Source organism: Lissotriton vulgaris, chromosome 2_1, assembly GCF_964263255.1.
Source record: "Lissotriton vulgaris chromosome 2_1, aLisVul1.2, whole genome shotgun sequence".
Lineage (NCBI taxonomy): Eukaryota > Metazoa > Chordata > Amphibia > Caudata > Salamandridae > Lissotriton > Lissotriton vulgaris.
This window is the reverse complement of record NC_141687.1, coordinates 1,962,590,052-1,962,616,967: the sequence shown is the minus strand read 5'-3', so window position 1 is coordinate 1,962,616,967 and position 26,916 is coordinate 1,962,590,052. Positions and strand designations below refer to the sequence as shown.

General features: G+C 44.7%; 1 protein-coding gene across 2 annotated transcripts in view; it reads left to right on the top strand.

Moving 5' to 3' along the window:
* LOC147733566 (aminopeptidase Ey-like) overlaps positions 1-26,916 on the top strand; it is a 259,251-nt gene that overhangs the window by 170,387 nt on the left and 61,948 nt on the right. For both annotated transcript variants that reach the window (XM_086958152.1, XM_086958153.1), the window contains exon 14: positions 13,482-13,632. In XM_086958152.1, coding sequence (XP_086814278.1) covers positions 13,482-13,632 — 151 coding nt within the window. The remainder of the gene's footprint in view (positions 1-13,481; positions 13,633-26,916) is intronic.

The window sequence follows — 26,916 nt, the reverse complement described above, 5'->3', positions numbered from 1 at the left end:
GGCTGGGCCGCCGAAGAGCTCTCAGCAATCCCACTGTTGGAGACTTACTTGTAGCAGCAATAGGGGTTCTTGGCCCCCAACGACGTTCATCAGCCAAGGGGATTTCATCCCCCAGCCAGTAGTGCACCAGAAGGCGTGTTTGCAGTTGGGAAATACATTTTTAAAAACCTTAGAAATTCTCAGGAGTAACCAAAGGTTACATGGACTTTATAGTTAGGAAATACAATTTAAACAACGTTAGAAATTCACTGAAACAAAGCAAAGGTTGGAGGGATGTTATTGTTAGGGTCAGATTTCACTCATATAAAACCAATGAAATTCAGCAGTTACAGTTACCTGAGCTAACTATAACATATGTCCCCAAAATGCTCTGATTATGACATCACATATTACATCACTCATGCCATGGTCAGTGACATCACTGATGACTGCAGCTTATTTTCCAGATGGATATAAAAATGTTCCAATACTGAGAAGACTGATTCAAGAATTGATGCTGCCAGAGTTAGCTAATTTTATCAGAAAAGGCCATTCTAGGTCCGAGTGGGCGGCAGATAAGGAGTCCATTGAATGATTGAGTCTTAGTAAGCTAAATATTAAAAATCATCACTTCGAGCCCATCCACTGAGGCTGGGTAGAACCTGGCCAGGAGATGGTCACAGTAAACAACTGCCAGTCCTCCACCCTTGTTTTTACTTCTATTTAAATGAAAGATAGAAAACTCGGTAGGGACAGCTGTGATAAGGTAAGGGCCTGTGGTGTAGTCGACCCAGATTGCGTAATAAAAGCTAGATCTGCCTGGTGTACCACCAGAAACTCAGAAAATTCTAAATGGTGTTTAATCAAAGACCTAGTATTCACAAGAATGCATTTAATGATAGAGAACTTTGGTAAGACTTTTACCCTGCCCTCACACTGTGAATCTTCACAATCTATACCCCTTTCAAAAGGGCAAACATTAATGACTATGACACTACAGGTCGGACATGTCTCCTGAAGTGTCTCAAAAAAAGATAAAGGGTTCATAGTGGGTAAATGTGATCCTCACCTCGTGGCTTGAAGGCCTGCCCTTGCTAAACAGCCAGGTAGGCATGCACTCAACACAATCTAGGCTCGGACAGGCACAGGCAGACTTGCCTTTGGCATGCCTGCTGCACCCTTGTGCAGCACATTCACATCCTTGCCTCCATTAAGTAGGGTGGCTTGCTCAACAACTATAGCGACATCAGAGATGAGCACAACAAGGTGGTAAGCACTGAAGGCGGACTACTAGTACAGCAGGGATCAGACAGGCACGTCCAAAAAAGGCCACCAGGCCTCCCTTTCCCTCAGATTGTTAGAAGATCAAAGTACATGTGCATGGGTAAAATAAATCCTTTAGATACACATTACAAATTGCGGTCCATTTATCTGACAGCACCGTATTATTCAAAAACACAAAAATAATTCTAAACTTTTAAAACTGCAACTTAAATTTTAGAAATGTGTTCCTCACTCACCATCTTCTGTCTAACGTCCGTGCCCCTGAGTTCATTAAGTAGGGTGGCTTGCTCAACAACTAGCTTCAGGTTCAGATCTTACCTTACCTGTATTAGTAGTACACTGACTGGGGCATTCAAAAGGAATCTTCCAAATTTATTTTCTGTGATGTTGAATTGCGAAATGTCCACAGAGCCCCATATTTCTGCTTCAAGCAATTCCCCTCGGAGAGCCACTGCTCTCGCTCTCGCCCTAGCTTCATTCTTCCACAACAAAATTGCAGACATCCACAACAGCTTCGACAATCAACCCGGAGACCAACCCACCCAACCATATGCTGAACATTCACCCCCCCTTGAACACCCTTAACGACTGGAACCCAATCTCCACTGAGGACACCATCCGCCTGATGAACTCCATCCACTCAGGATCCCCCACAGACCCATGTCCTCACCACATCTTCAACAAAGCAGACTCCGTCATAGCACCGCACCTCCGAGACGTCATCAACTGCTCCTTCAACTCCGCCACCTTCCCGGAAAGCTGGAAACACGCTGAACTCAGCGCCCTTCTGAAAAAACCCACAGTGGACCCCACCGAACTAAAAAATTACCGCCCCATCTCGCTCCTTCCATTCCCGGCCAAAGTCATCGAGAAAGCTGTCAACAACCAGCTCGCCGCTTTCCTCGAAGCCAACAAATCCCTCGACTCCTCACAGTCCGGCTTCCGAGCCAAACACAGCACTGAGACCGCCCTCATCGCAGCAACAGACGACATTCGAACTCTACTGGACAATGGAGACACAGTCGCCCTCATCCTCCTCGACCTCTCGGCAGCCTTCGACACAGTCTGCCACAGCACCCTTTTACAACGCCTCAGAAACATCGGAATACAAGGAAAAGCACTTGAATGGATCACCTCGTTCCTCACCGGAAGAACCCAGAGAGTCCGCCTTCCGCCATTCAAGTCCGAGGCCACTGAAGTCATCTGTGGCGTTCCACAAGGATCCTCACTCAGTCCCACCCTCTTCAACGTATACATGAGCCCCCTCGCGGCCATCGCCCGCCAACATAACCTCAACATCATCTCCTACGCCGACGACACCCAACTGATCCTTTCACTCACCAATGACCCTAGCACCGCCAAAACTAACCTACACGAAGGAATGAAAGAAGTTGCCGAATGGATGAAACACAGCCGTCTGAAACTGAACTCAGATAAAACAGAAGTCCTCATCCTGGGTACATCCCCCTCTGCATGGGACGACTCTTGGTGGCCGGAAGCCCTTGGAAAAGCACCCATCCCGACAGACCACGCACGGAACCTAGGCGTTATCCTGGATTCTTCACTTTCAATGAACAGACAAGTCAGCGCCGTCTCCTCATCCTGCTTCAACATTTTTCGCATGCTCAAAAAAACATTTCGCTGGATCCCCACCAAAACCAGGAAAACAGTCACCCACGCTCTGGTCACGAGCCGACTGGACTACGGAAACACCCTCTACGCAGGTACTACCGCTAAACTCCAGAAAAAACTCCAACGAATCCAAAACGCCTCAGCCAGGATCATATTAGACATCCCGCGTAACGAACACATCTCTGGTCACCTGAAAAACCTCCACTAGCTACCCGTCAATAAGAGGATCACTTTCCGACTCCTAACCCACGCACACAAAGCACTCTACGAAATCGGACCAGAATGCCTCAACTCACGACTGTCCTACACCCCTTCCAGCCAAGCCCTCGCCACTGTACCTCGCATCAACAAGACCACCATGGGAGGTAGATCCTTCTCATACCTGGCAGCTAAAACATGGAACTCACTTCCCACTTACCTTCGCCTCACCCAGAACCACCTAGCATTCAGAAAGCAACTTAAAACGTGGATATTTGACAAATAATCCTCCTCCCCTCCCTAAGCGCCTTGAGACCCTCTGGGTATGTAGTGCGCTATATAAATTCTATGACTTGACTTGACTTGACTCTGTAAACCTTGACAGATTGGGATACAGCCCTATTGGTCAATGCTTTATGTTTCCTAGCAATTGATGCTGACCCATGGGATTGTATGGAATTACATTTTAAGAGCTGAAGATCTGAAGTGAGCCTGTCCGGGAGCCTAGCTCTCAAATAATCTAAGCTCCTAAACTGGTCAATACTTAAACCATTAGAAGTCATTATATTCCTGAATGTGTGATGAAGGTTTATGGCTATAAACTTGGATTTCCCTGTGTTGATCTCCAGGCCCATGTGCTTGCTGAACCCCACAAAATGATTTAACAATTCCTACAGACCCATTGGGGTACGTGAAGGTAACAGAGGTTCTGAATTAATCAAAAGGGAATGGACACTGGTGTCTACTAAACCTTCGGTTAGTCTTTGAGAATGGGAAAGGGAAAAATATAAAAAACAGTGTGTCACCAAAGAAGAATTTTTAATGAAAAGGTTGACACTGTTGTTAAAAAATTCGATATATATGTAATCGGGCAACTAGATTACCATATATCTATATATATATTGACGCATCCATATATATATAGATATATGGTAATCTAGTTGCCCGATTACATATATATCGAATTTTTTAACAACAGTGTCAACCTTTTCATTAAAAATTCTTCTTTGGTGACACACTGTTTTTTATATTTTTCCCTTTCCTATTATTTCTGGACACTTCTACCTGGACCAGAGGTAGCCTCGGTTGAGGCAGGCATACCGCACGTTATTTGACTACCCTATGAATATGCCATGACGCCTGACGGGGCGGATAAAAGATACACCGCATCGACTAAATCAGGCTGTCTATGAGGGTTCTCAAAGACTAACCGAAGGTTTAGTAGACACCAGTGTCCATTCCCTTTTGATTAATTCAGTATCTAACTAGGGGAACTGAATGGACCTTGAATCCTCTTCCCTCCTTTTTGATAGAAGGTAACAGAGGTTCATCAGCAAAGAGCAGTACTGAGCTGCAGACTCTTACTATCTTTTGAGCATCTTGCTAGCATTTGTACAATGCTTCCACCACGCTGTACATAAACAAGAAGAACTATGTGTGGGCCAAAACACAGCCCTGCCTCACCCCTTGTTTAATAGGAATCCTATGAGACAAATCAACTTGGTCATTCCACCTGACCTGTGTGTATGTATATGTATGTAATCTGACTTGGAGTGAGATTATGGGGCAATCCCATGTGGTCCAGTACCTCCCAGAGTGTGTGTCTGGGCACCAGGTAAAATGCAGCCCTCCCTCGTGTCCATGAAAGCTATAGCTATCTTTTTTGATAGTAATATACTTCCAGCAGATGGTCATAAAGAGGAAAATCTGATCAGTGATGCCTATGTTCTCACAGAACATAGGCATCATAGGCATCAGAAGGTGCGACAAGACATGATGTTCCTGACTCTACTCATGCAGGTGGGTTCGAACTTGCTTGCAGAAGATCTTCTGTGTGTTGTCAATAAGACTGTTTGGGCTGTAATTTGAAGATGTATATTTGCCCCCTTCTTATAAATCGGAACAATTATGGCACCACACAATGACTCTGGGATTTCCTCCCACTTTTCAACAGCATTACCTAACATATTTAAATAGGGGACCCAGATGTCTGGCTCTGAATGGAATAAAACCACAGGTATGCTATGAGGTCTGGGTGCTAATGCCTCCTTCATATGGGAGAAAGCAGCCTTAGTTTGCTTTAGTGTAAATACTAATGGGGGAACATTAGAGAAAAAAGGGAAGACCAAAAATTGAGTCATTCCATCATCATCATTCGGGCAAGGACCAGGGCTAAAGATATCCTTCTCTCTGTATAAAGTTTTAAAATGTTCAACCCATATGTGTGCTGGAACAAAAACATCTGGGGTGGTAATTCCACAGCTACTACCAACAGCAATGATTTAAAAGTTGATACTATGGTCTCCCTTCCTGAGGGCATCTTGGCCCATTGCTCTTCATCCCATGTTTTCTTGGAGTTAGTCATGGTTGTCTTATAGATCTTCCTGGCTGATTTGATGCTCATTTTGGAGCTCTCTCTGACGGTCTTAATCAAACCCCCCTATGCAACCCTGAACGCTATAGTGCACCAAGGGCACCCGGTAGGCCTAACTTGTATCTTTCTAAATTGTTTTCTGAAAAGATGTTTAAGGGTTTTGAAAAGCTCAGAATATTTAGAGGAAAATTTAGAAGTGCTTGAGTTGGAATATTCATAAAATTCAAAATGGACCTCTAATGATTGATAGATTTTAGCCTTAGCATGTTAATCATTGTTAGTATTAGCCCATGTAATATTCCTACAGTTGTTTGTAAGGATTAATGTATTTAAAAAAGTTTCATTAGCATAGTCAGGGGGCGTGCAGAAGAAATCTAGACTAAACTCAGTGACAAGAGCTTTATGGTCGCTATCTGCTAGCTCCCAAATTCACTTTACACTACTGTGAGGCCTTCCCCTCCCAAAGTTTAACATTGTGGATTCCTTGTTACATCTAACAAGCTGTAATTACCAATTGGAAGGAGGTAGAGCTGTATTGTTTGTACTGATGGAATTATAATGTAAATGTATGTATACTTGTAAAGCACACTATCACCTTTCAGGCATCCTGGTGCTGTATACCGCTGTGGAACCCTGCCTGGCTTTCCCTGTGAGATGCCCCCTACTGGGCACCCCCAAGGTAAAGCCAGGCATCCCAGCGCTTTCGGGACGTTGTGGAGATTAAGCAAGCTCTTGCCCAGAGTTGCAGAGTGGGACCCATGATTAGAGTAGGCACCGAGGCGAGAATTATCGAGTCCGTGGACATTGAGCCCAAGACCCTGCCGCGTCGGGACTTGAACCCCGGTCCCTTGTCAGACCACTGCATCAGGGTCTGCCGCTTCTAACCAGTGAGCCACACTTCTCCATAATGATAAATCCTATTTAATGGATAAGTCAAATATATCATTAGAATTTTAAAAATGCCTCTTTTAGAAAGATAAACATTTTCTGCTCTAAGCCCTGTGTGCCTGCAGCCTGTCTCCAATACATGTCTATGGTGGGTGTCATCTGGGCTTTGTGCATTCCCTCTAGACAGTCACACACAAAGGGAGCTTTGGTGTGACTTGATGGGTCATCCAACCACGATTGACCATCCTTGGCAGGATGGGAGGGTTGAGCTGGGCATGGCCTCACACTTACACCTAAATAGGCTGTGTCCGGTCCCCACACAAAGGACTGCTAAGCCCCCTGTAGTGAGTTTGGAGCAGCACAGAAAGAAGGACTTATGTGTACTTCACAGCCCTTCTTTGAAGTCTCTGTCACTTCAAAGGCACCAATGGGTATAAGTACTGGACTTCTGACCCTACTACTCCACTACACTTCTGTACCTGTGGATACTCCGCCAGGTAGAAGGTCTGATGTGCTGCTCAATGACTGCCACTCTGCTGGACTGCTGCTCTGGAAGAACTGTTTTGTTGCTGGTCTGACCTGCTGCCTGATGCACTCCTTGCCTGGGTGAGAAGGACTGGACCCACATCACCTGAAATCAGAACCAGAGTGACTCCAAGACTCCAAGAGCTCTCTGGCTTGCCTCCTGTTCTGAAGTCTTAGGGACATCAAAGACTTCTAACCCACCTGCCTCGACACTGGGACTATGCCATCTGTGAGTTTGCCCTGTCATTTGGTGTCAATCCAGTCTTGGGCCCCTGGAAGCAGATTAAAGTGCTGTTCCAGCAGACTTCATGCATCGTCCCCTATGCAGCAGTTCAGAACCAGCGCATGTCTACAGCTGTGGATGCATCACCGCTGTTGCGAGGATCGGATTCAATGCATTGCTAACTGCGCAAGGCAGCAACACCATTTCCAAAGCATTCTCTGACTTTGCGCAGCTCAGAGCCGACACATCACCTTCACTCCATAGATGGACAATGAAACATTGCCTAAATCTGTAGATAGTCAACAACACATTACCTCCTCTGCTCCTCACATCTCGTCCACAATGTCAACGCAAACAACATACTTTTTCAGCGGGCCAAGACTATTCCCTGTGTCCGACCTGTGCCCTTCGCGGTTGGCCTGAAGTTTGGGATTTAACCGGGTCTAGCACAACCAGAAAGCCTCAGTTTAGCGCCTTATCCTTTTGAGCACCATATTTCTGTTTATTCTTTAAAAATGTATAACTCTAGTTCTACTTATTGGAATTCCGTAATTTTAGTCAGATCTACGGAACGCATTTGACGACAAACCCCCCCCCCTTAACTTCTCTCTCCTCAGATCCGCTAGATCCAACTACAAAAAACACATTCTCAACGCCAAGACATCATTCTTCCGCTCACAACTCGATCAGGCCAAACACAGACCTAGGGAACTTTTCAGCATTGTGAAAAACCAAACTTCCTCTGCTTCCCCCAAGGTGATCGCATCCACTGAGAGATGTGAGGAAATTGCCAACTACTTCGTTGAAAAAATCTCCAACATAGATCAATCCTTTGCCCTAACTCCCCCCCTAACCCATTACCATCATTAGACACCTCCTCTAATTCTGCCTCACCCTATACTCTCCCTCTTGACTCCTTATCTCTCCCTCTTCTCGTCCCGAATCTTGAACCCAACACCATCATACTGGAACTAGAAAATAACGCTTCCTTGCACAACTTCCATCCGGTCACTGAACTTGATGTCCTAAACGTCATTTCCAGACTAAAACCATCTTCCCACACTAATGATCTTCTCCCATCAAACCTTGTCCAAGAACTAAAATATATCATTACCCCCCACTGGACCTCCATCATCAACTCCTCCTTTGCCTCTGGTTGTGTCCCTGCCAATTGGGACAAATCACTCCCATCCTCAAAAACCCTACTGGTGACTCCAATGACCTAAATAACCTTCATCCTATCTCTAACCTTCCTATTCTCTCAAAAGCCCTTGAAAAATGCACCCAGTTACAGCTTGATAAACACATTGATTCATTCAATCTTTTAGACCCATACCAATCAGGCTTCAGAAAGGGCTGTAGTACAGAAACAGCAATGCTTAACATAATTGATGACATCCAATACGCCCTGGACAAAGGCGATTCCTCCCTTCTCATTCTCCTTGATCTCTCCACTGCTTTTGATACTGTAAATCACTCAACACTACTTAACACACTTAAAGATTGTTTTGGCCTCAATGGCTCAGTACTTTAATGGTTCACCTCCTTTTTACAACACAGAACGCAGCAAATTAGAATCCGGGATTTCCTCTCTAAACCTATGCCCATGTCCCTTGGTGTCCCTCAAGGCTCTATCCTCTCCCCCTCTTTATTTAATCTCTTCATGGAACCCCTCACCCTCCTCCTTAAACAAGCAGGAATCAACTACCACCATTAGGCTGATGACACCCAACTTTACTGTAAAATTCAATCCCACTCGGATATCCCTCACCTCAATGATACCTTGAGTAAAATTCAATCCTGGTTCCACCTTAACCACCTCAAACTCAACCCCAAAAAAACGAAATCATTCTCTTCTCCCCCAAGAACAACGCGCTCCCCATTCTATCCTGGATCTAAGACCTTACTGCTCTCAACTACTCTCTCACCATATCCAACTCTGTTAAATCACTCAGTTTTAACATTAACATGAAGCTGTCTCTTATCCCCCACATAGAAAACTCAGCCAAAAGCGCCCTCTACACACTCTATCACTTAAAGAAAATAAAACCCTTCATTCCTGCTGATGACTTTAAAGTAGTGGTCCAATCACTGGTTCTGTCAAAAATCGACTATGGGAACGCCATCCTCACCGGAACTCCAAAAGCCTACCTCGCCCCTATCAAGTTGGTTCTTAACCTGGCAGCTAGGCTCATTAGTGACCTTAAACGATTTGATCATATCTCCCCCGCTCTTAAAGCCCTCAAGTATCTGCCCATTGAAAGAAGAACCTCATACAAGACAGCGTGCATTACGCGCAAAGCCCTTCATCAACGCTCCTCGCAGTGCCTCACTGACAAACTTCACATAGCCGGCAACTCTAGATCACTGAGAAGCACCAACACCCTCGCTCTTGTAACTCCTCTATTAAACAGGAAAACCACACAATCCCGCTCCTTCCACGGAAATGCTCCTATCATCTGGAACTCCCCCCCAAAAGATCTTCGTTGCAACCCCTCCTACGACAGCTTCAAAAAAGACCTCAAAATTCTCCTGCTGAACAAGTATTGGGGCCCTTAAATCCACTTATGAGCGCTCATCCCACTCAGACCCCTATTGCTTTACCCCCCTCGCACCGTCCTTCTCCCTGATAACTTCTCCCTCATGTCCTCCCTATATGACCCACCCCTTCCCACCTGTTATGATCGAAATCTCACCCCCCTGTTCATCCTAGCTCACTACCTTTCAACAACCCTTCCCCCTCCGCTCCATTTTTTCCCTCCCATACCAGGATAAATATCCCAGAACTAGCGGGTAATCCCTCTCTACTCATATATTTTGACGATGTTAATTCTAGAATTGTTTGGACCTTTCTGTTGGGTATTGATTTCTATCTCACTGTTATCCTGTTACATTCAATTAATCCTATCTAAGTATTGCTGTATTATGTTCCCCTTATTATCCCACTCCCTGCCTCCCCCATCCCCATTCCCTACTCCCGCCTTTGTTTTCGTTTAGACTATGCAATAGTTTACAGGATGTCTTCCATTTGTATTGATTTCTGAATACAACCTCATTTTTTTACTGTATTGCAACAAATTACCCCTGTAAAGCGCTCTGATACCCCCGGGTCCAGCTAGCGCTATATAAAACATGTTAAATAAATAAATAAATAAATTACATTAAGCTTTATTTTCCTAACTAAATGTGGTATTTTTTTGTGTGGTGGTTCATAGTTTTACTGTTTGAAGTGTTGCACAAATACTTTACAAGTTGCCTCTTAAGTTAGGCTTGACTGCTCTGTTCTAAGCTGCCACAGGATATGCAATTTAGGGTGTTTTTGTGAATTACGATGACTAGGAATGTGGTTCCTGCTTGGACTGGGTGCATACTAGGCTTGGGCGAAGCACTAAGCTACGCTCACGTAGTTTACAAAGTTTGCCCAACTTCGCACTACGTGAACTGCACGTAGCACAGTGTAAACACGCGTAGCGTAGTGCAGCGGTCATTTTTTGCTTGCTCGTGGTCCTCAACGTCAAGTTGGCGACCGCGAGCAAGCAAAATGACATCCTGGTGAGACTTTTTCTTCGTTCGCGATCAGCAACATCAAGTTGCCAATCGCGAGCGTGAAAAATAAACCTCCCTGCGAGATTCTCAACGCGGGGAGGTCTGGTTTCTCATTGCGAGTGGTCGTGTATGCTCGCGACTGCTCGTGATGAGAAAGCTGCCGCTCGAGTAAAAATCTCCTCGAGCGGCAGAAAACTACAGTTCGCACTGTGCATGATGCCATTTTCATTGATTGCACAGTGCCCGGTGCTTGTCCGCACTGTGCAATTATTGAAAACGGCATCTTGCACAGTGTGAACATGCTACTACGCAGTTCACGTAGTGCTACGCAGTTCGCGTAGTGCTACGTGTACCTCGCGTAGTGAGAAGGGCCCTTCGCGTAGCTTCGCGAATTGCTACTTCGCAAACTGCGCCCAGCCCTAGCTGCATACCTCTAACAACCACAAGTCCAACTTTTAACATGCAGATCCTATTCCTGCTAGACTCCGAGGATCTCCTGGATCTCTTCTTTCCTAACCAATCAGTCATGCAGTCATTCGTTGAAAGGGAAACATAATCTAATAAATCCACTCTTTTATCATGCTGTTGGGCAATCTAATCTGGGCACCTTTTGAATGTGTGTATTTATTCATGTATGTAAATGTATGTATATGTACATAGCTATAATTTATAGATACCCCTCCAACTCTGGGAATCTTGTTTCCTGTGAATTTACTATGCAATCAATTCATGGGCGAGAGACTGTCCCTCTCATGCAGAGTATCTTGGTACTTGTATGCACTATGCCCAATGAGGAGTATTAATTAGCTCCAGGTGATTGAGCATTAGCTCCAGGACAGGTTGGATTTAATATTATCAGCAACATCAACTCTGAGTTGAAATATTTGTATTATATGTATTCTTTAACTTATCCAACTGTACCCTTTCATTCCCATAGCACTCCTAATGTGTCTCATACCTGAACCATTAACCCCAAAATATCTGTTAATACTACCCTTCCCTAGACCCTAAGAACTCCTTAGTACCCCTTAATGCTACCCTCCCCTGGAACCCTAAAAGTCATAGCTATCTCTTAATGCTACCAATGCCTGAACCCTGTAAACACTTACAAACCCTTAATGTTACTCTTCCCTGGACCCTAATAACCTCCTACCAATTCCTAATGTTACCCTTCCCTGAACCCTAAAATCCCCCCACAACCCCCTAATCTTACTCTTCCCTGTACTTAAAAATGCTTACTTCCCTTTTTTTGCACCCTTCCCCTAATTGTAAAACTTCTCACTGTCCTTTAATGGTACTCTTCCATAAACCCTTGAAACTCTTTACTACCCTTAAGCACTACCTATCCCGAAATCTACATACCTTCAACTACCCCCAATGCTACCCTTATCGGAACCATAAAAGCCCCTTGCCATCCCTTAACACCACCCTCCCCTGAACCAAAACAATCTCTTACCTCCCCTTATTGGTACCATTCGCTGAAGCCTTCAAATGCTTCACTTCCCGTTAACACTAATGTATCTTGAAAACATCTTACTAACGTTTACATAACCATCCCTGAACCTTAAAACCCCCTAACCACCCCTTAATGACATCTTTCCCTAAACCCTAAAACGCCTGTACTATCCTAAAACGTATAATAATCCCCTAATGCAGCCAATCCCAGAACCATTAATACCTCTTAACTCTTCCCCATTCTCTGAACTCTAAGGAGCCGTTGGTACCCTCACCTGGCCCTGAAGCCTAATAACCCCTTACTATAATTAATTCTACCCTTCACTGACCCCAAAAACCCTTACTACCCCTTAACGCTACCCTTCCCTGAACTCTAAAATCCTGTTAGTATCCAAAGACAGATGTCAGCTTGGCTTACAGTAAGCATACACACCTTACAAACCATCCTTACATGGACACATGGGCACAACTGCTGCCTTGCATGTGTGAGACATGGTAGAAGCCAACACACCAGTCTCTCAGTGGATGAGTGTGACTATTGTATTGACTGAGGTAAAACATATCAAACTACAGCTGCTTTGCAGCACCCTGACAGGAGATTAACATAGGACCGCGTGAAACTCTCTACAAAGGTCTGCAATGGGCTTATGAATCATGTTAAGTGATATTGATGACTTAATTTATCGAATGTGTGTAATGGTTCAATGGATTCAGATGACAAAACATTTTATTGTAATATGTAAATTCTGGGATAAATATTTTGAGGGTGTTGCTTTAAAAGGTTATGTGGTATGCAATGAACTGAAGTAAAACATAAATAAATAAAACAATATATTCTGCACTTCCACCGTGAGAGGTAAACAAAAAAGTGAAACGATTCAAAATGCAAATATATTTGGTCCGACCTTGGTAATTCGTTTTTAAACTAATATTTTTGTAGCTCTTTACACCACATTTCAGCACGTCTAAGCGCTTTAACTATGAAGTGTCACCATTAACCAATGCAATGCTTCTCAATTTACCGACCGTGTGGAGGATGAAAGGCTGAGTCACAATTGGTGGCATTAGAAACCATGACCTGTTCTTTACCAAGATGAGGAGAGCATTCAGCCCCATCTGTTGAACACCTTACTCAACGAGTTATTGCAAGGGAAATTGTAGAAACAAACGAAACTATATGTATATGTATTGTAGAGATTCATGTGTTTAATAATTAAGGGATTTGAGACGTATTATTTTAAAGGCCAAACATGGTTGGAAAGTAGGACTCCAAAGGTAATTCAGATCAAATAGCATATTAAGAATTTACTTCCTATTTATGGGTACAATTGTATCCGTATGTATTTTAAAGAACGATGTTTATTTGTTTTTCCTTAGAGCTAAACATATTAATACAACTTCGGCTCTGGACACCACTAAATTTCTTGTAAAGGAAACCGAGTACATGCCTTGGCAAGCTTCTCTGAGCAGCTTGAGTTATTTCACCCTGATGTTTGATCGCGATACTGCTGTTTTTGCACCAATGAAGGTAGGATCCATATTCTTATACTGTTATTCAATTTTTTGTGAAAATATCACCTTGCACCAAATAATCAGAAGGGGGTCTGTGAACGCACTGGAGCTTGCACAGATTGTGGGCTTTGAGATGTTTTCAAAACACTGTCAAATCGTGAAAGCACTCTGATGTGTGGTTGGATATTAGTGAAATGTCGGCCAGAGAGGCTATCTACACTTAGACACTGGCATCTGGCATGGACTCGAGGTTTGAGACGCTGTCCTAATCAGAGCTTGGCAGTTCGGGCTGGACTGTTCCCATGAGGCACATGGTCAAGGCTGATTTGCATATGGCCATGTCTGAACTGGGGTGGCATGGTGAGCAAAATAACGATGGATTAAACCCAGATCTGTGACTGGGGGTGAATGTTTTGTCATTGTGCAACATTCCGTCCATCATCTTGTGTGTTTTGCTAATCAGAGGACCATCATAGGAGTGCAGCCTTTTGAATTAGTCTAGGAGTCCAGGAGTCTGACTACAGCAGCCTCACGTAGGGCTATTGTGTGCACCATCACTGACAAGGAGAACTAGCTCCTACCTTACAGGGATGGAAAGAAATGATTCATTTGTTGCTTCTGAAATTACATTTTTTGCTGAATTGGTGAAAGATAAACCCAGTTTCTTTAATATATAGATATGTTCTGTAGGCCACAACCAACTTTTTATATTTGAATTTTCATTTGCGACTGCACATTACATTAAATGGATGTAATTTAATGGGCACCATTGGTCACAGGGGCAACACCTGATCTTCAGCTTCCAGGCCTATGCCTTAATCCTTGACCCCTGGTATTGACGACAATGAGGACAACATTTCTGGTTTTTGTCCTGCAGTACTAAAATAGAACAGGAATCTATCATCACCTGTGTTACCTACTCGCGCTAGATGGTGGGGTATGCTTCTTACACATGGACTGCTTCTCGGACGTCTACTGAGCGTGAACAACGTCCGATTCATTCCGCACCTCACCTGTCTGCTCATGGCATACCAGTGCTCCATTTGTACAAAAGTAAGTGAAAGGGCCCTTTCACGGAAAGCCACTGCAACCGGCACAATCCATACCCTGCCAGTGGCAGTACTAGCAGAACGCCTAACTATCACACTCCTACAAGTGTGACAATTCTGAATATTTCAGGCCACACACTGCTATAAAAATGGCATAAGAGACTATCATTATTTATTTTCAATGTACCTGGACTCGATAAACACAGTTGTAGTGCTCATTTCAATACTAAAAACAAAGCACCACCATGTGGTGGACTGTCAGTAGAGCCGGTGCTAGTATTGTCACAGGCATACCGAAGCTGAGGCCCTGGCACTGACCTGTGCTGCTCACAACCTCGTGTGCCTCATAAGAACATCCTGAAGCTGTGCCTTCTGCCAAGCCCTCGTCTGGGACTTTTGACTGCAGGGCCAGCCAGTCCCGGATTATTAACATGAGTGAGTGGCATGAACAGGAGTACAGGGAGATAAAGGAGAGGTACAAAGGAGCCTAATTTTGAAGGTAAAACGCCAGTTTGTCTTCATAATTATTAGATTGTTTTAAAGTTAAGACTTACTGGTGGTATTCATGCAGACTGCAAGTAACGTGTGCAGATCGGGTTTTTAGGTTTAGGTGTGAAATCTATTATTTTCAATATAAACTTAAAAGGGGTTTAAATCCTCTTTTTCCTGGCTTCTCATTGGTTCCTGTGCATGTTACTTTCTTTTCTCCCATTTCTGTTGGCTCTTTTCTGTGCCGCTGCACTATTTCTGGGGTTATATGAATAACCACAAAGCTCGCATTTATCAAGCTGTTATTAAGCTGTGTCAATTTCTGCCGAGACATAGTTGTGGAAAAAACATTATTATGCATTAGAGGTGGGTGAACCGACACATTAACAGGGAAAGCAAGCTAAGGGTCTAGCTTGGATCAAGATCCCATCGAGATGCAGAAATCGAGCCATGGAAACCTATGGCATGTATCTCATGCAACACACATGTAACAATGATTAAAAGCTAAAATGAAATTACATCTTTTACTTGCTGAAACATTTTTCCTTGATATACATAAGATATATTCATGCAATGTCAGCCATTCATTGAAAGTAATTGCATTCAAGACTGACCACCCGTCCTGATGACAATGCCATTAGTGAACTAAGAAGCAAGTTCTCTGTCATCTACATCCAATATGTGATTTAGAATTTATTATTGGAGCAACATAACCTGCTAAACCAAACAGAATGCAGTCTTTTGCACAGGGCATATCCTAAACTCAGTGGGGTAGATTCACAGACCCAATCTGAGACAAAATCTTAAACTTACTACTTCTGGTATTCACAGAAGGCACTTACAATTTTTGATATTCACAGAAATCACTTACGACTCCTGGGCCAGATTCACAAAAGTAATCTGAGACAAAATCCTAACTTTACGACTTTCGGTATTCACAAAAGGCATTTATGAGTACTAAAGTTAGGATTCCTAACTTTTAATACTCCTAAAAGCCTTCTGTGAATACCGAGAATTGTAAAGTTAGGATTTTTCTCTGTTTAGGAGTAGTAAAGTTAGGAATCCTAACTTTAGTACTCCTAAATGCCTTCTGCTTAAACAAAAGTCCCAAAACTCCTTCGCTATATCCGCTAAGAACTTTGACCGTGGTCCTCCCAGCTTGTTGAAATACTCACAGCAGAAACATCGCCCATCCTAAATAGACACAAAACTTTACCTGGTGCCTGACAAAACTCTTCACTGCAAAAGAGCCTGTCAACAACTTTAGATTCATAGAGAGCAAACTAGACTCAAGACATCGGGTATCAGAGCGCTTCACATAGCACCAGTTTTGTTACAGAAACACTCATTCATTTTTGTTAGGCACAGGAAGATTAATTGATTTGCCCAGAATCACAGGCTTTTGAGCGTTGTTGCCAAGACTCGAACCTGGTTCCCCGGTTTCGAGGTCAAAGGCTCTAGCCGTAAGGCTACATCCTCTCCCAAGAGGATATGAATCTCCTTCTTTTGCATTGTCCACTTTCCCCCCTGTTGTCAGGGAACCGCACCTCGCTCCTTAACCTTGAAGGCTGGCATCTGATTTTTTCACAATATCCAGAATGTCACCCAAAATGGCTCTTCCATTCCTTGCTTCTAAGTTTGCTAAGCACTATTCCAACTTCCCCATTGTCTCTGCATCCACCTGTACCTCCTGGGAATACCGCACCCCTTTCCTAAGAAACATGGCCTTCAACTTCTGCAAAGCTTGATAATGCAACAGGGCTGGAAATACTGCCTGAATTGACCCTGATAGCAAACCCAGTATCCTCAAGATCTGATGTAAGGTCACTTAATCGCTTGCTAACAACCTCTTTAACTCCCTGCAGATCTTCCTCACATTCTCCATGGGTAACCTCAACATACATTCCAACGTCCAAATCTGAAATCCTAAAAACACCATCTCTGAATCCTGAGCTGGTTCCAGATATGAATTCTTCCTGTTCGTTACACATCCCAAGATCCTCTATCTTTTGCACCACCAACGACTTGTGCTCCTGAGCTAATCTCTGGCTCTCTGCCATTATTAAAATGTCATCTAAACACATGATTAATCTGACGCAGCTTCTTCACAAGCAAGTCACAATTGGTCTCATCACCTTTGTAAAACACCAGTGAGCTTGCATCTATCCAAATGGGAAGCTTTTGAACTTCCACATTACCCCTTGCCAATGTAACCTGAGAAAGTCTGTTTGTTCTTTGCAAACTAGAACCGTCAAGTACGCGTCCTTTAAACACAATCTTGTTAACCAATCTCCCTTTCTTAACAGATTTCTCAACATATGAATTCATTCCATCTTGAAAAGATTGTATCAAACCCATGCGTTCAACTCCTTCTAATTTATTACAGACCTTATTCCTTGTCCACTTTCTCCACTACAAGTATATTGCTTATAAACCCCAGGCTCAAATTTTCTATTCACCTTTTTTCTCTAGTTCTTGTACTTCTTGATCCACCATTCTGTGTTCGTTCCTTGAAAAATGTAGTGGCCTTGGCCAACCGTTCTGCACTGGTACATCTACAAAATCTATCCGGTACCCTTGTACTGTTTGCAACACCCATGGATCTGCTGGAATATCTTTTCAATTGCCTAAAATATGGGTGAGTCTGTCACATAGTTTTACAGGGATACACAAAGGGCCTCTTACACAACATACATTGTTGACCCCTTGTCCTACTATCTCCTTGCTTTATCCTCTTCCCCTTTGGCTCTGGGGTAGAAGCCAGATCCTTGATATCCGTATGGCCTGAAACTATGTAAAAAAGACATCCATGTGATTCCAAATCCAGGGCCAGGGTTTCGGTCCTACATTCTCCCAGCCCAGCAAAATTCTTCCTTATATTCTTCTGCACTTTCTAAATTGAACTTTAGGCCCATGCATACTTCGCCATCTCCTTTATGAACTCCTCTCCCTTTACCTCCTGAGCCGATTCCTTATTAGCGAGCTCAGCCAACTTCAAAGCGATTTTCATAAGAAGACTCTTCTTGCCCTCTGTGCACAAAGTTGCATTTGTGTTTCCCAACAAATACACAACTCGCTGCACCCATTGCCACAGCTACAGAAACATCCACTGAAGTCTCCTGTAAATAAGCTTCCTCACAGATATCAAAGATCTTTGTCATAGGCCCAAAGACATCTAATAAACAATCCTGACATAATTTTAAGCCCTTATCGAGAACCTTTCCAAAATCTCCTCCTGACTTATTCAGGGACGTGACAGTTTTAGTGTATAGCTCAGGCTTCAAAGCCACCTTATTGGCCAAAGATGGCCTTTGACAGTGCACGCCTAATACAGTATTCCATGTACTCCGCCACATGCCGTGCTGGAACCCACTGAGGTGGAAGAGGGTGCTGAATGGAATGTGGGCCAAACATAAAATTCCCCCAGGGATCCTTCACCTGATCAACCTGATCTTTACTCTCATTCTCTCTTTTACCTTACTTTACTTCTATCTCTTCTACATCAGTGTTAGAAATGGGATCTCTGGTTGGCTAAGGCTTGTGCCAAAGCCAGACAGAGGATCACCACTCTAGTCAGGGCAAGGGAGTTACAAGCCAAAGATAACCCCTACTCACCCCCTTAGTAGCTTGGCACGAGCAGTCAGGCTTATCCTAGAGGCAATGTGTAAAGCGTTTGTCAACAGACTCGCAGCAACAACACACTAGGCACACCACAAAAGGAACTCCACACAAGGTTATATCAAAAATAGCCTTTGTATTATCATAAAACACATTAGAATAGTGATCACACAATATACACTGTGCCACCTGGCACTAGGCAATATTTACAGGGGATAATATACACCTGTCACTGTCTGAAAAATCATTTAGTAAAGATAGTAAATGTAGAACTTATAATAAGCGTAGAACACAACCAGTACTTACTGGCAAACACTGTACTCAGCATCATCCTGTAACACAAACCATATTACGCACAGTATCACCTCAGGCGTAAAATACATTATGCGGCAACCTCATAATAGACCATAACCTCCTAAGTATAACTCACATTAGGGGCATAACTCACAGTAGAGGATAACCTCACAAACATAAACCACCGTATGCAAATAAACTCATAAACATAAACCACATTAGAGGCATAAATCATGGTTCATAGTACATGAAACACATTTCTTAGCACCACATCAATCACATTAGGGTCTGGCGCTCTAACAACCTCACAGTCCCCCTGGCCAACTGGCCTTCTCCGAGGGCTCAAATGCCCTATGTCCCAAATGTCAGGGCGGCTGCCAATGCAGCAGAATACATCTCACTAAAAATGCCCCCAAAGAACTAATGGCCTAAACGTTGTAGCTGACGCTAATTGCCATGCAGCTGTGATGCAAAGAAGGCCTGGAAGCACTGTGCCCTGTGAACCAATGTGCAAAAACGTTGCAGCTGCCTGTGCTGGTGCGGCTCAGCTGAGAACAATGTAAATGGGCCCTGGCACGACTGTGCCCTCGGGCCCCACTGGGGCTCTATCAAAAATTCCCCCATCGTTGCAGCTGCCCTCTAGCAGGTGGGGCACCTGGGAACGCCATACAGGCGCTTATTGGGCCCTCCCAGTGGCCACGGAGGGCAGGCAACTACAATGTGCCCTGATGCGCCCCTCCCGTCAGGGGCTCTCAGCAAGAAATGCCCGCATCGTTGCAGTTGCCCACTGGTGAGTGGGGAAACTGTAAAAACATAGCCAACCTGGAAGGCATGGGCCCATCTGGGCCCTCTAACACGAATATGCCCCCTCGTTGGAGCGGCCCACCCTCTGGCAGGTCTGCTTGGAAAACAGATTTTGGCCATGTACCCAGCCCAGTCCTCACTCACCGGGGCTGACGGGGAACTCCTCTGGTCACCGACGAGCTTCCGCGGGCCTGCCTCCCCTTCTGGCAGGTGGGGGAAGGCTGGACAGCAGCGGATGAGTCTCCGTATCCTCTCGCGCCTCTGTGGGCTCCAGTCTCCTTGACTCCCTCCGTGGCGGGTAAACTCTGCTCTCCTCTTCACCGCCGACACTGCTGGGTTCTCCCTTGCACCCGAGAGCCTCGCCAGATCTCCTCCTCTTCATTGCGGCTGCTACCGCGGGACTCTCTCTTGCACACGGGAGCCACTGGCGCCGCTCTGCCCAGACTTCCGCTCCTTCTTTTCGCCCTACGCTGTGGGACATGCCCATTGTCAGGTGGACGCACCTGACTTCCGGGTCGCGCCCCACAACGGCTCAGTAAAGATTTCTTCAGCGGCCCGGGCCGTGGCCTTCATTGCACAACAATAAAATATGCAGAAGCGGGGCGGACACCCGCATTTAAGATAACATGAGAGCGGGGTGGGCACCCGCTCTCCACAATAACATGGTGAATGCGGAGTTTGCACCCACGATTTCCAGCATCATGGGGGAATTCCTACAGTGGGAATTCCCTCTCCAAGGGCTGCAGCTCAGCGCTGCGCAGACCACGCTCCTCTCTTCTTCTGGGGGGAATAAAAATAAAAGCACTCCCAGGTGCTAGATGCACCAAAAGTCCTGAAGGTCCTGAAAGATTAAGGGGACACCGCTGGACTCAGGGAGGCCAGCACACAGGGCCATCCAGCAGGGAGGTGGCCCACATGGTGGTTCCTCCTGGGTCCCAGCAGCAGCACACACCCCCACCCCCCAGTCAGGAACAGCACACCAGAACAAGAACAACTTCATGGGGTCACAGCCCCTATATTTATATTCAGCATTCCCTTTGTCTGCTGTGTAGGGTTTGGGGAACCAGATGCAACTGGTTCAGGGGAGTTTTGGAGCACTTTATTTTGCAAGCTCCTCTTCCCCTTTGTCAGGTGGGGGCTAGGTGATCAGACACACCATAGAGGGCAGAGCCAGCATTGTACAGGCTGGGCACATTCCTATTCAGAGTCCGGGGATTACTCCTCCCACTACTCCCAGCACAGACGTCCCATTTAGCCTAGTGCTGGCACACCCTGGAGCCACACACACTCTCCCAGCCCTGGTCAATCACAAGCCAGACATGCAATTCACATCAGGCAGGGAGACACATAGCACACAGAAATGCCAACTTCTGTACATTTCTCAGCCAGTCATCATATATCTGCACACACCATTGCCCAGCATTTATTCTTCCAATTTCATACATACTAAATTTGACTATGCTGCTCATCCTCCTACCAGGAATTACCACTGACACTTTATCAGGGAATCCCCCATGCATTTCAATGGGAGGGCAGGCCAACCTTACTAAATGTACAAAGAGAGTGCACACACTTTACACTGGACCATAGTGCTAAAGTACCCAGAGGCCTAAAACCACCAACACCAGGTCACAGAAAAGGCAAAAAAAGTTTAGGGGCGAACTTGCTAAAAGAGCCAAGTCCAACACTCAGTATCTCCAAAAGCTAGTGAACATGTGATCACTATGTCTCCTCGATTGGAAAGTTCATCACAGGCTACCGTCCTGTGATCAATCTTGCTGGCCTTAATAGCCTTTTCACACAACTCCATCGAGTTGCCCTTTGTCTTTCTTTTGGACCGTAATGTCCTTTTACCTTAAATCCCATCTCCTTCTGGAGATGTTTTCTTATTCAATTCAACTTACGACTTCTATTTGACCTGCCAGCTTCAATAGTTGCCTCCTCAACAGGCCAAAACTGCTCACATTCTGCTTTTTCCACCATATTACTGATCCCTCCAAATATTTGTCCAACTGTTTATTCAATTGGGTTGCCAAAAAAGAAACTGCTTCGGACACACACTCCTGTACCCTTTCATCAATATTATTCTGGAAGGTTTTTCGCTCTCCATTCTCCTACTTAAATTACAAGCAATCCAAATCTAATGACACCTCCCCAAAAAGCAACATTAATATGCTCCTTCACCTGTTAGACTCTACAGATAGAGCTTAATATTTCCTCAGAGAACACCAAAACCCAGCATTTCCTGTGAAAACAGCCTCACACAGTGTGAGGAAACTGCCTAGAAAATCAACCAATTATTTTAGCCCAAAACATGAACATATATTCTCTTAGTACAAATCCCTAGTATCCCAACCTAAAATGGCCACTGTCTACACAGTAAGCATCCTAGTTCAAATCTTCTCAAATCTTCTCTTGGACTCCTCCCATCTCCACTGCACAGGCATGCCCCAATGGCCTCAAGAGACTTAGGTAAGCCCCCTGGCAAGACCTTCTGAATATACGCTTTCACATGTGTCTCGTTCAAGCGGAAATCAAAGCTTATTATGCTTATGCCGGTATGCTGTGCCCACCTCGCATGCACCCAGCTTCAAATATTTTACGGCTGATTTCAAACCAAGTATCGCGAGCTAGAATGCCACACACGCTCGCAAGCGCCCGGCTTAGGAACTCCTCACCACTCCATGCGGACTGGAAGCCACACAGCAAAATGACAGTTGATTCGCTACCACCTCATTTGCTAAGACCCACCCTTTAAAATGCACCAACCAAAGCTGCCCATACCTTACTCCGCACCTATTTTGGATTATTAAACTGCTCAAAGGCTAAAACCCCTAATAGTACATATTTTGTCAATAAACTCTGGCAGCTGAAACACATACTGCATTATTTAAATTTGTCAGTTGAAAATTGAAGAAAACTCGTCATGCGCAACAAACATATACAGAATTCAAATTTTTATTGAAGTTGCTGCTGTGAGTTAGCAATAAAGAGGTTATGCATAATATTGGCCTCCATGATTTGCCATAAAATTGAAGTCCCCGAAGTCTGACACAAATGAAAGTTCTGCTTTGACCTTGCCAACTTCTACACTTTAATAAATTGATGCACAACTCTGTTCCACTCTACCTTTTCAATTAATAACTATAGCTCCTTAGATTTCCAATAAGGCAGATGGTTGAAACCTTATTTAAACAGATCTTTCCATATACATGCAATGATGAATAATGAAATAAGCAGACATTTTCATTGGTTAACACTAGATAGTGTTGATTACTAAATGGATATCTGACTCAGTGTCGTCACTTTCATCACCATGCCAGTCTAAGTTAGCAAGGGAATCTCCTTCCAAACCTTGGTTCCTACCTGAGCTCAAAGTCCTGAAACATGAGTGCAAGGTACTGGAGAGGGCATGGCGCTCCAGTTGCTATTGCCCCTCGGTGAAACACACACTTAGAACCAAACAAAAATGCGACTTTGCCGCTATTGCGGCAGCCAAAAGCCAATACTTTACATCACTTATTGACCAGGCTAACAACAACTCAAAAGTAATTTTTTCTATTGTGCAAAGTTTTATGTCCCCCAGTGCTTTGGCACGTTCTGTCCCTGTCTCAGAGTCCTGGTGTAATACCCTTGCCAACATTTTTCTGGACCAAATTTGCACTATCCAAGCAGACTTCTCCTCTTGTGCCTTGGCGCCTACGGCTTGTCCATTTGTTCGGCCTTAAATTGGCCCTACTCTCTACTCTGTCATCTTTTCTGCCAGCTGATTTGCCCAGTACCCTTAAAATTCTTAAGGCTCTGAAATCGTGTTCTCCAACTGATCCCCGTGCAGCCAGACTTTTGGCCACCGTCGCGGACACTATTAATCCGGAAGTTAATAAGATCATTAACCTGTCTTTGCGGGAGGCTGTAGTCCCGGTGTCTTGGAAGCAGGCTAAAACTTCTTTCTCTCCTTAAGAAGCCGTCCATGGACCTTTGACTCCCAGAAACTACCGTCCTATTTCACTTTTGCAGAGTATGGCTAAGGTTTGTGAAAAGGTGGTCACAAATCAACTTACCGAGTACATTGAAGCCTCGGGTTTGCTCCACCCAGCTCAATCTTGCTTTTGAGCCTTGTATAGCACAAAATCGGCCTTACTGGATGTGTCAGAGGTGATCCGTGAGTATCTGGATGCCGGCGGGAGGGCAGCTCTGGTTATGCTGGAGTCTGGACCTCTTGGCAGCATTCGATACTATGCCACACACCTTGCTTCTTGAGCGCCATTCAGGGAGATTGGTGTTTCCGGATCAGTCTGGGGTTGGATCAGGTCCTTCTTGGAGGGTCGCTTACAGCAGGTCTGGCTTCCACCTTGTGTCTCTGGCCACAGGTGTCCCGTAGGGGTCATTCCTTAGTCCCCTTCTTTTTGACATGTATGTCACACCGTTGGTTTATCTAGCAGAGGCATTACGGGCTAAGATGAAGGCCTATGCTGATGACACCCAGCTCCTGTTCTCTTGGGGATGAGACGATGACTCAGTTCTCTACCCAACACTGTTTGTCCTCTGTCTTCCACTGGCTTGAGCAGGCTCAGCTTAAGTGCAATGAGGTGAAATCTGAGATCCTCTTGTACGGCACATTTCCTGGCAACGTCAGAGAGAAGTGTTGGCCCCTAGGTTTCCCCTTTCCCAGTTCTAAGGGTGACTCTGCCAAAAATCTGGGGGTTGGTTCAGTGAGAACTTGACCTTTTCATTACAGGTCAAGAAGATGGCCGATACCTATTTTAACATGCTGAAAAGTCTGAGGAAGTTTCTCCCTCTCCTTCCAAAGTCAGCAAAGGAAACAGTTGTACGCACCCTGATTCTCTCCTGGCTAGGTTACGTTAATGCTCTGTATGCTGGCATCCCAGGTCACCTCTTCAATAAATTGCAGGTGATACAACACTCGGCTGTCAGACTCCTGCTGCGTCTTTCCAGCAGGTGTAGTGTTCATTCTCATTTGCGATCTCTGCACTGGCTCCCGGTGAAGGCCCAAAAAAAAGAAAAAATTCAGTCAATTGCCCACAAAGCTCTCAATGGTCTGGGACCCATCTACTTGCAGAAGAAGTTCGCTTTCTACATTCCGGCGAGACAGCTGCGTTCTTCCTCCCAACTTTTGGCACAGATTCCTCAGTTTTACCGCCAAAGGCTTGGCAGGAGCTCTTGTGCCCGGATAGCAGTGCTGGCATGGAATGCACTGCCATTGGCTTTGCGCAGCATCAAATATTCAGTGATTTTTAAGAAAAAGCTGAAAACCTTTCTCTCCTAGCTCTGCCTTTTGACTCAGACTCCTTTTCAGGTGCGCAACGGCACACTCCTTGGAGTATCTGTGCGCAATATAAGTCTATATAACATAAAATAACATGCATAACAAGAACTACCAGATTTCATGGACATGAATGCAAAGTTATGTGTTGTCTTTTGTAATCCACACACTCTACTTATTTGAAAATATTGTTGTTCAGCATAATCTCAGTATTCTTTATCTGCCTGAATTATAGCTCTATAGTTAATGCTGTAGCACAGTCTTACAATGGACAAGGTACACTTGTTTTCTTTCTTTGTGAGTCTGCACATTGCTGGTTGCAAGTCTCATCTTAACCAAGAAGACACATATGCAGCTGGCATGCCACAGGCCCCAATATCAGAACCAAGAAGGCAAAAGGCACCTGTGCCCAGAGTGGCCACACTCAGGGCAGTACCATGCCAGGTGTGTAAAGTCAGCAAAAGGCACTCTGCAAATGAAACAATGAACATCTTCCAACAGGCCATATCTATAGAGCTTAGCATGGGTGTAATACATTTGATGCAGGTTTTTAAACTGTATTATATGTACTTTGCAATTGAGTGTGAGCATACCAGTTTGTGTACAGCAGAATACCCATTTTATACCACATTCCATTTCTCTAGAGCTAGAACATGAGCTATGAGTCTATCCTTTTGCATGGAGAAATATAACCTGGTAATAAGCCCTTTGCACACAGAGTTTGTCAATAGTGTGTGGTTCATACAAAGTGTGTGGGGGGGGGGGGGGTTCAGCAGGGAATGGAGGAAACCTGACCCGTATCGTCGCTTGGAGATGATAATATGTGAATTCCAGCAATGGGGTAGGGCGCTGTGTTTGAGATATGTCATCTTTGGCAATAAATGGCTCTCCAGGATACAGGGTCCTCCATAATCCTCCATAGTCTTTAGGCCAGTCTTACAGAGGATATTCAGTGCCCATGGTTCTTGAGTAATGAGGTAGAATGTTAAAGGAAGTACTGTTGAGTACGGGGGCACTTTGTTGGCCCGTGCTCCAAGCAAGTGCCAAGTCTTTATAGTGAAGTGTATTGTGTTAAATTGGTCCGGTCAGTGTGGTTTTACCTATGCAGCAGGATAGCACGTAACTGAATCAGGAAAGTGTAATCATGTTCCACCGCCAAGTGCAGAATGTAGTCATGGGGGAGATCCCAGTAATGAGCAAAATGGGCTTGCGCAAACAAAATATGCAATTCTACGTCAGGAGCTTTGAACCCTCCAGGCGTGTATGGTAGGGTGAGCATTTCCCAGCATATTTTAGATTGCTTTCCTGCCCATGCCAATATTATTGAAAGCGTTTTAACCCCTTCGGCGCTCATGACGAGCTCAGCTCGTCATGAGTTACACCTCCATACACTCATGACGAGCTGAGCTCGTCATGAACAATGGGTTTTTTAAAAAGTCAGCGCACAGCAGGAAAATGAGCCCACACGCATGGTGATAAGCCTTCTGAAGAAGTGTTATGACAGAACAATAGGGATGATAATGAATAGGTACAGGAACTTAGGTAGAATCATAATTTTCATTACAGCAATTCCTTCGGCCATGGAAAGTGGGAGAAGGGACCATCTCTTCAACTGATCCTCAAGCTGCAACGCAGCTCAGTCATATTGAAGAACCAGCTCAAGGACTTTATGGATCCTACTCCATAGACATTTCACACAGTCATTACTCCACTGCACAGGGACTTCCATTTCACAAACCTTAGTGTCTTGGGTCAGAGGAAA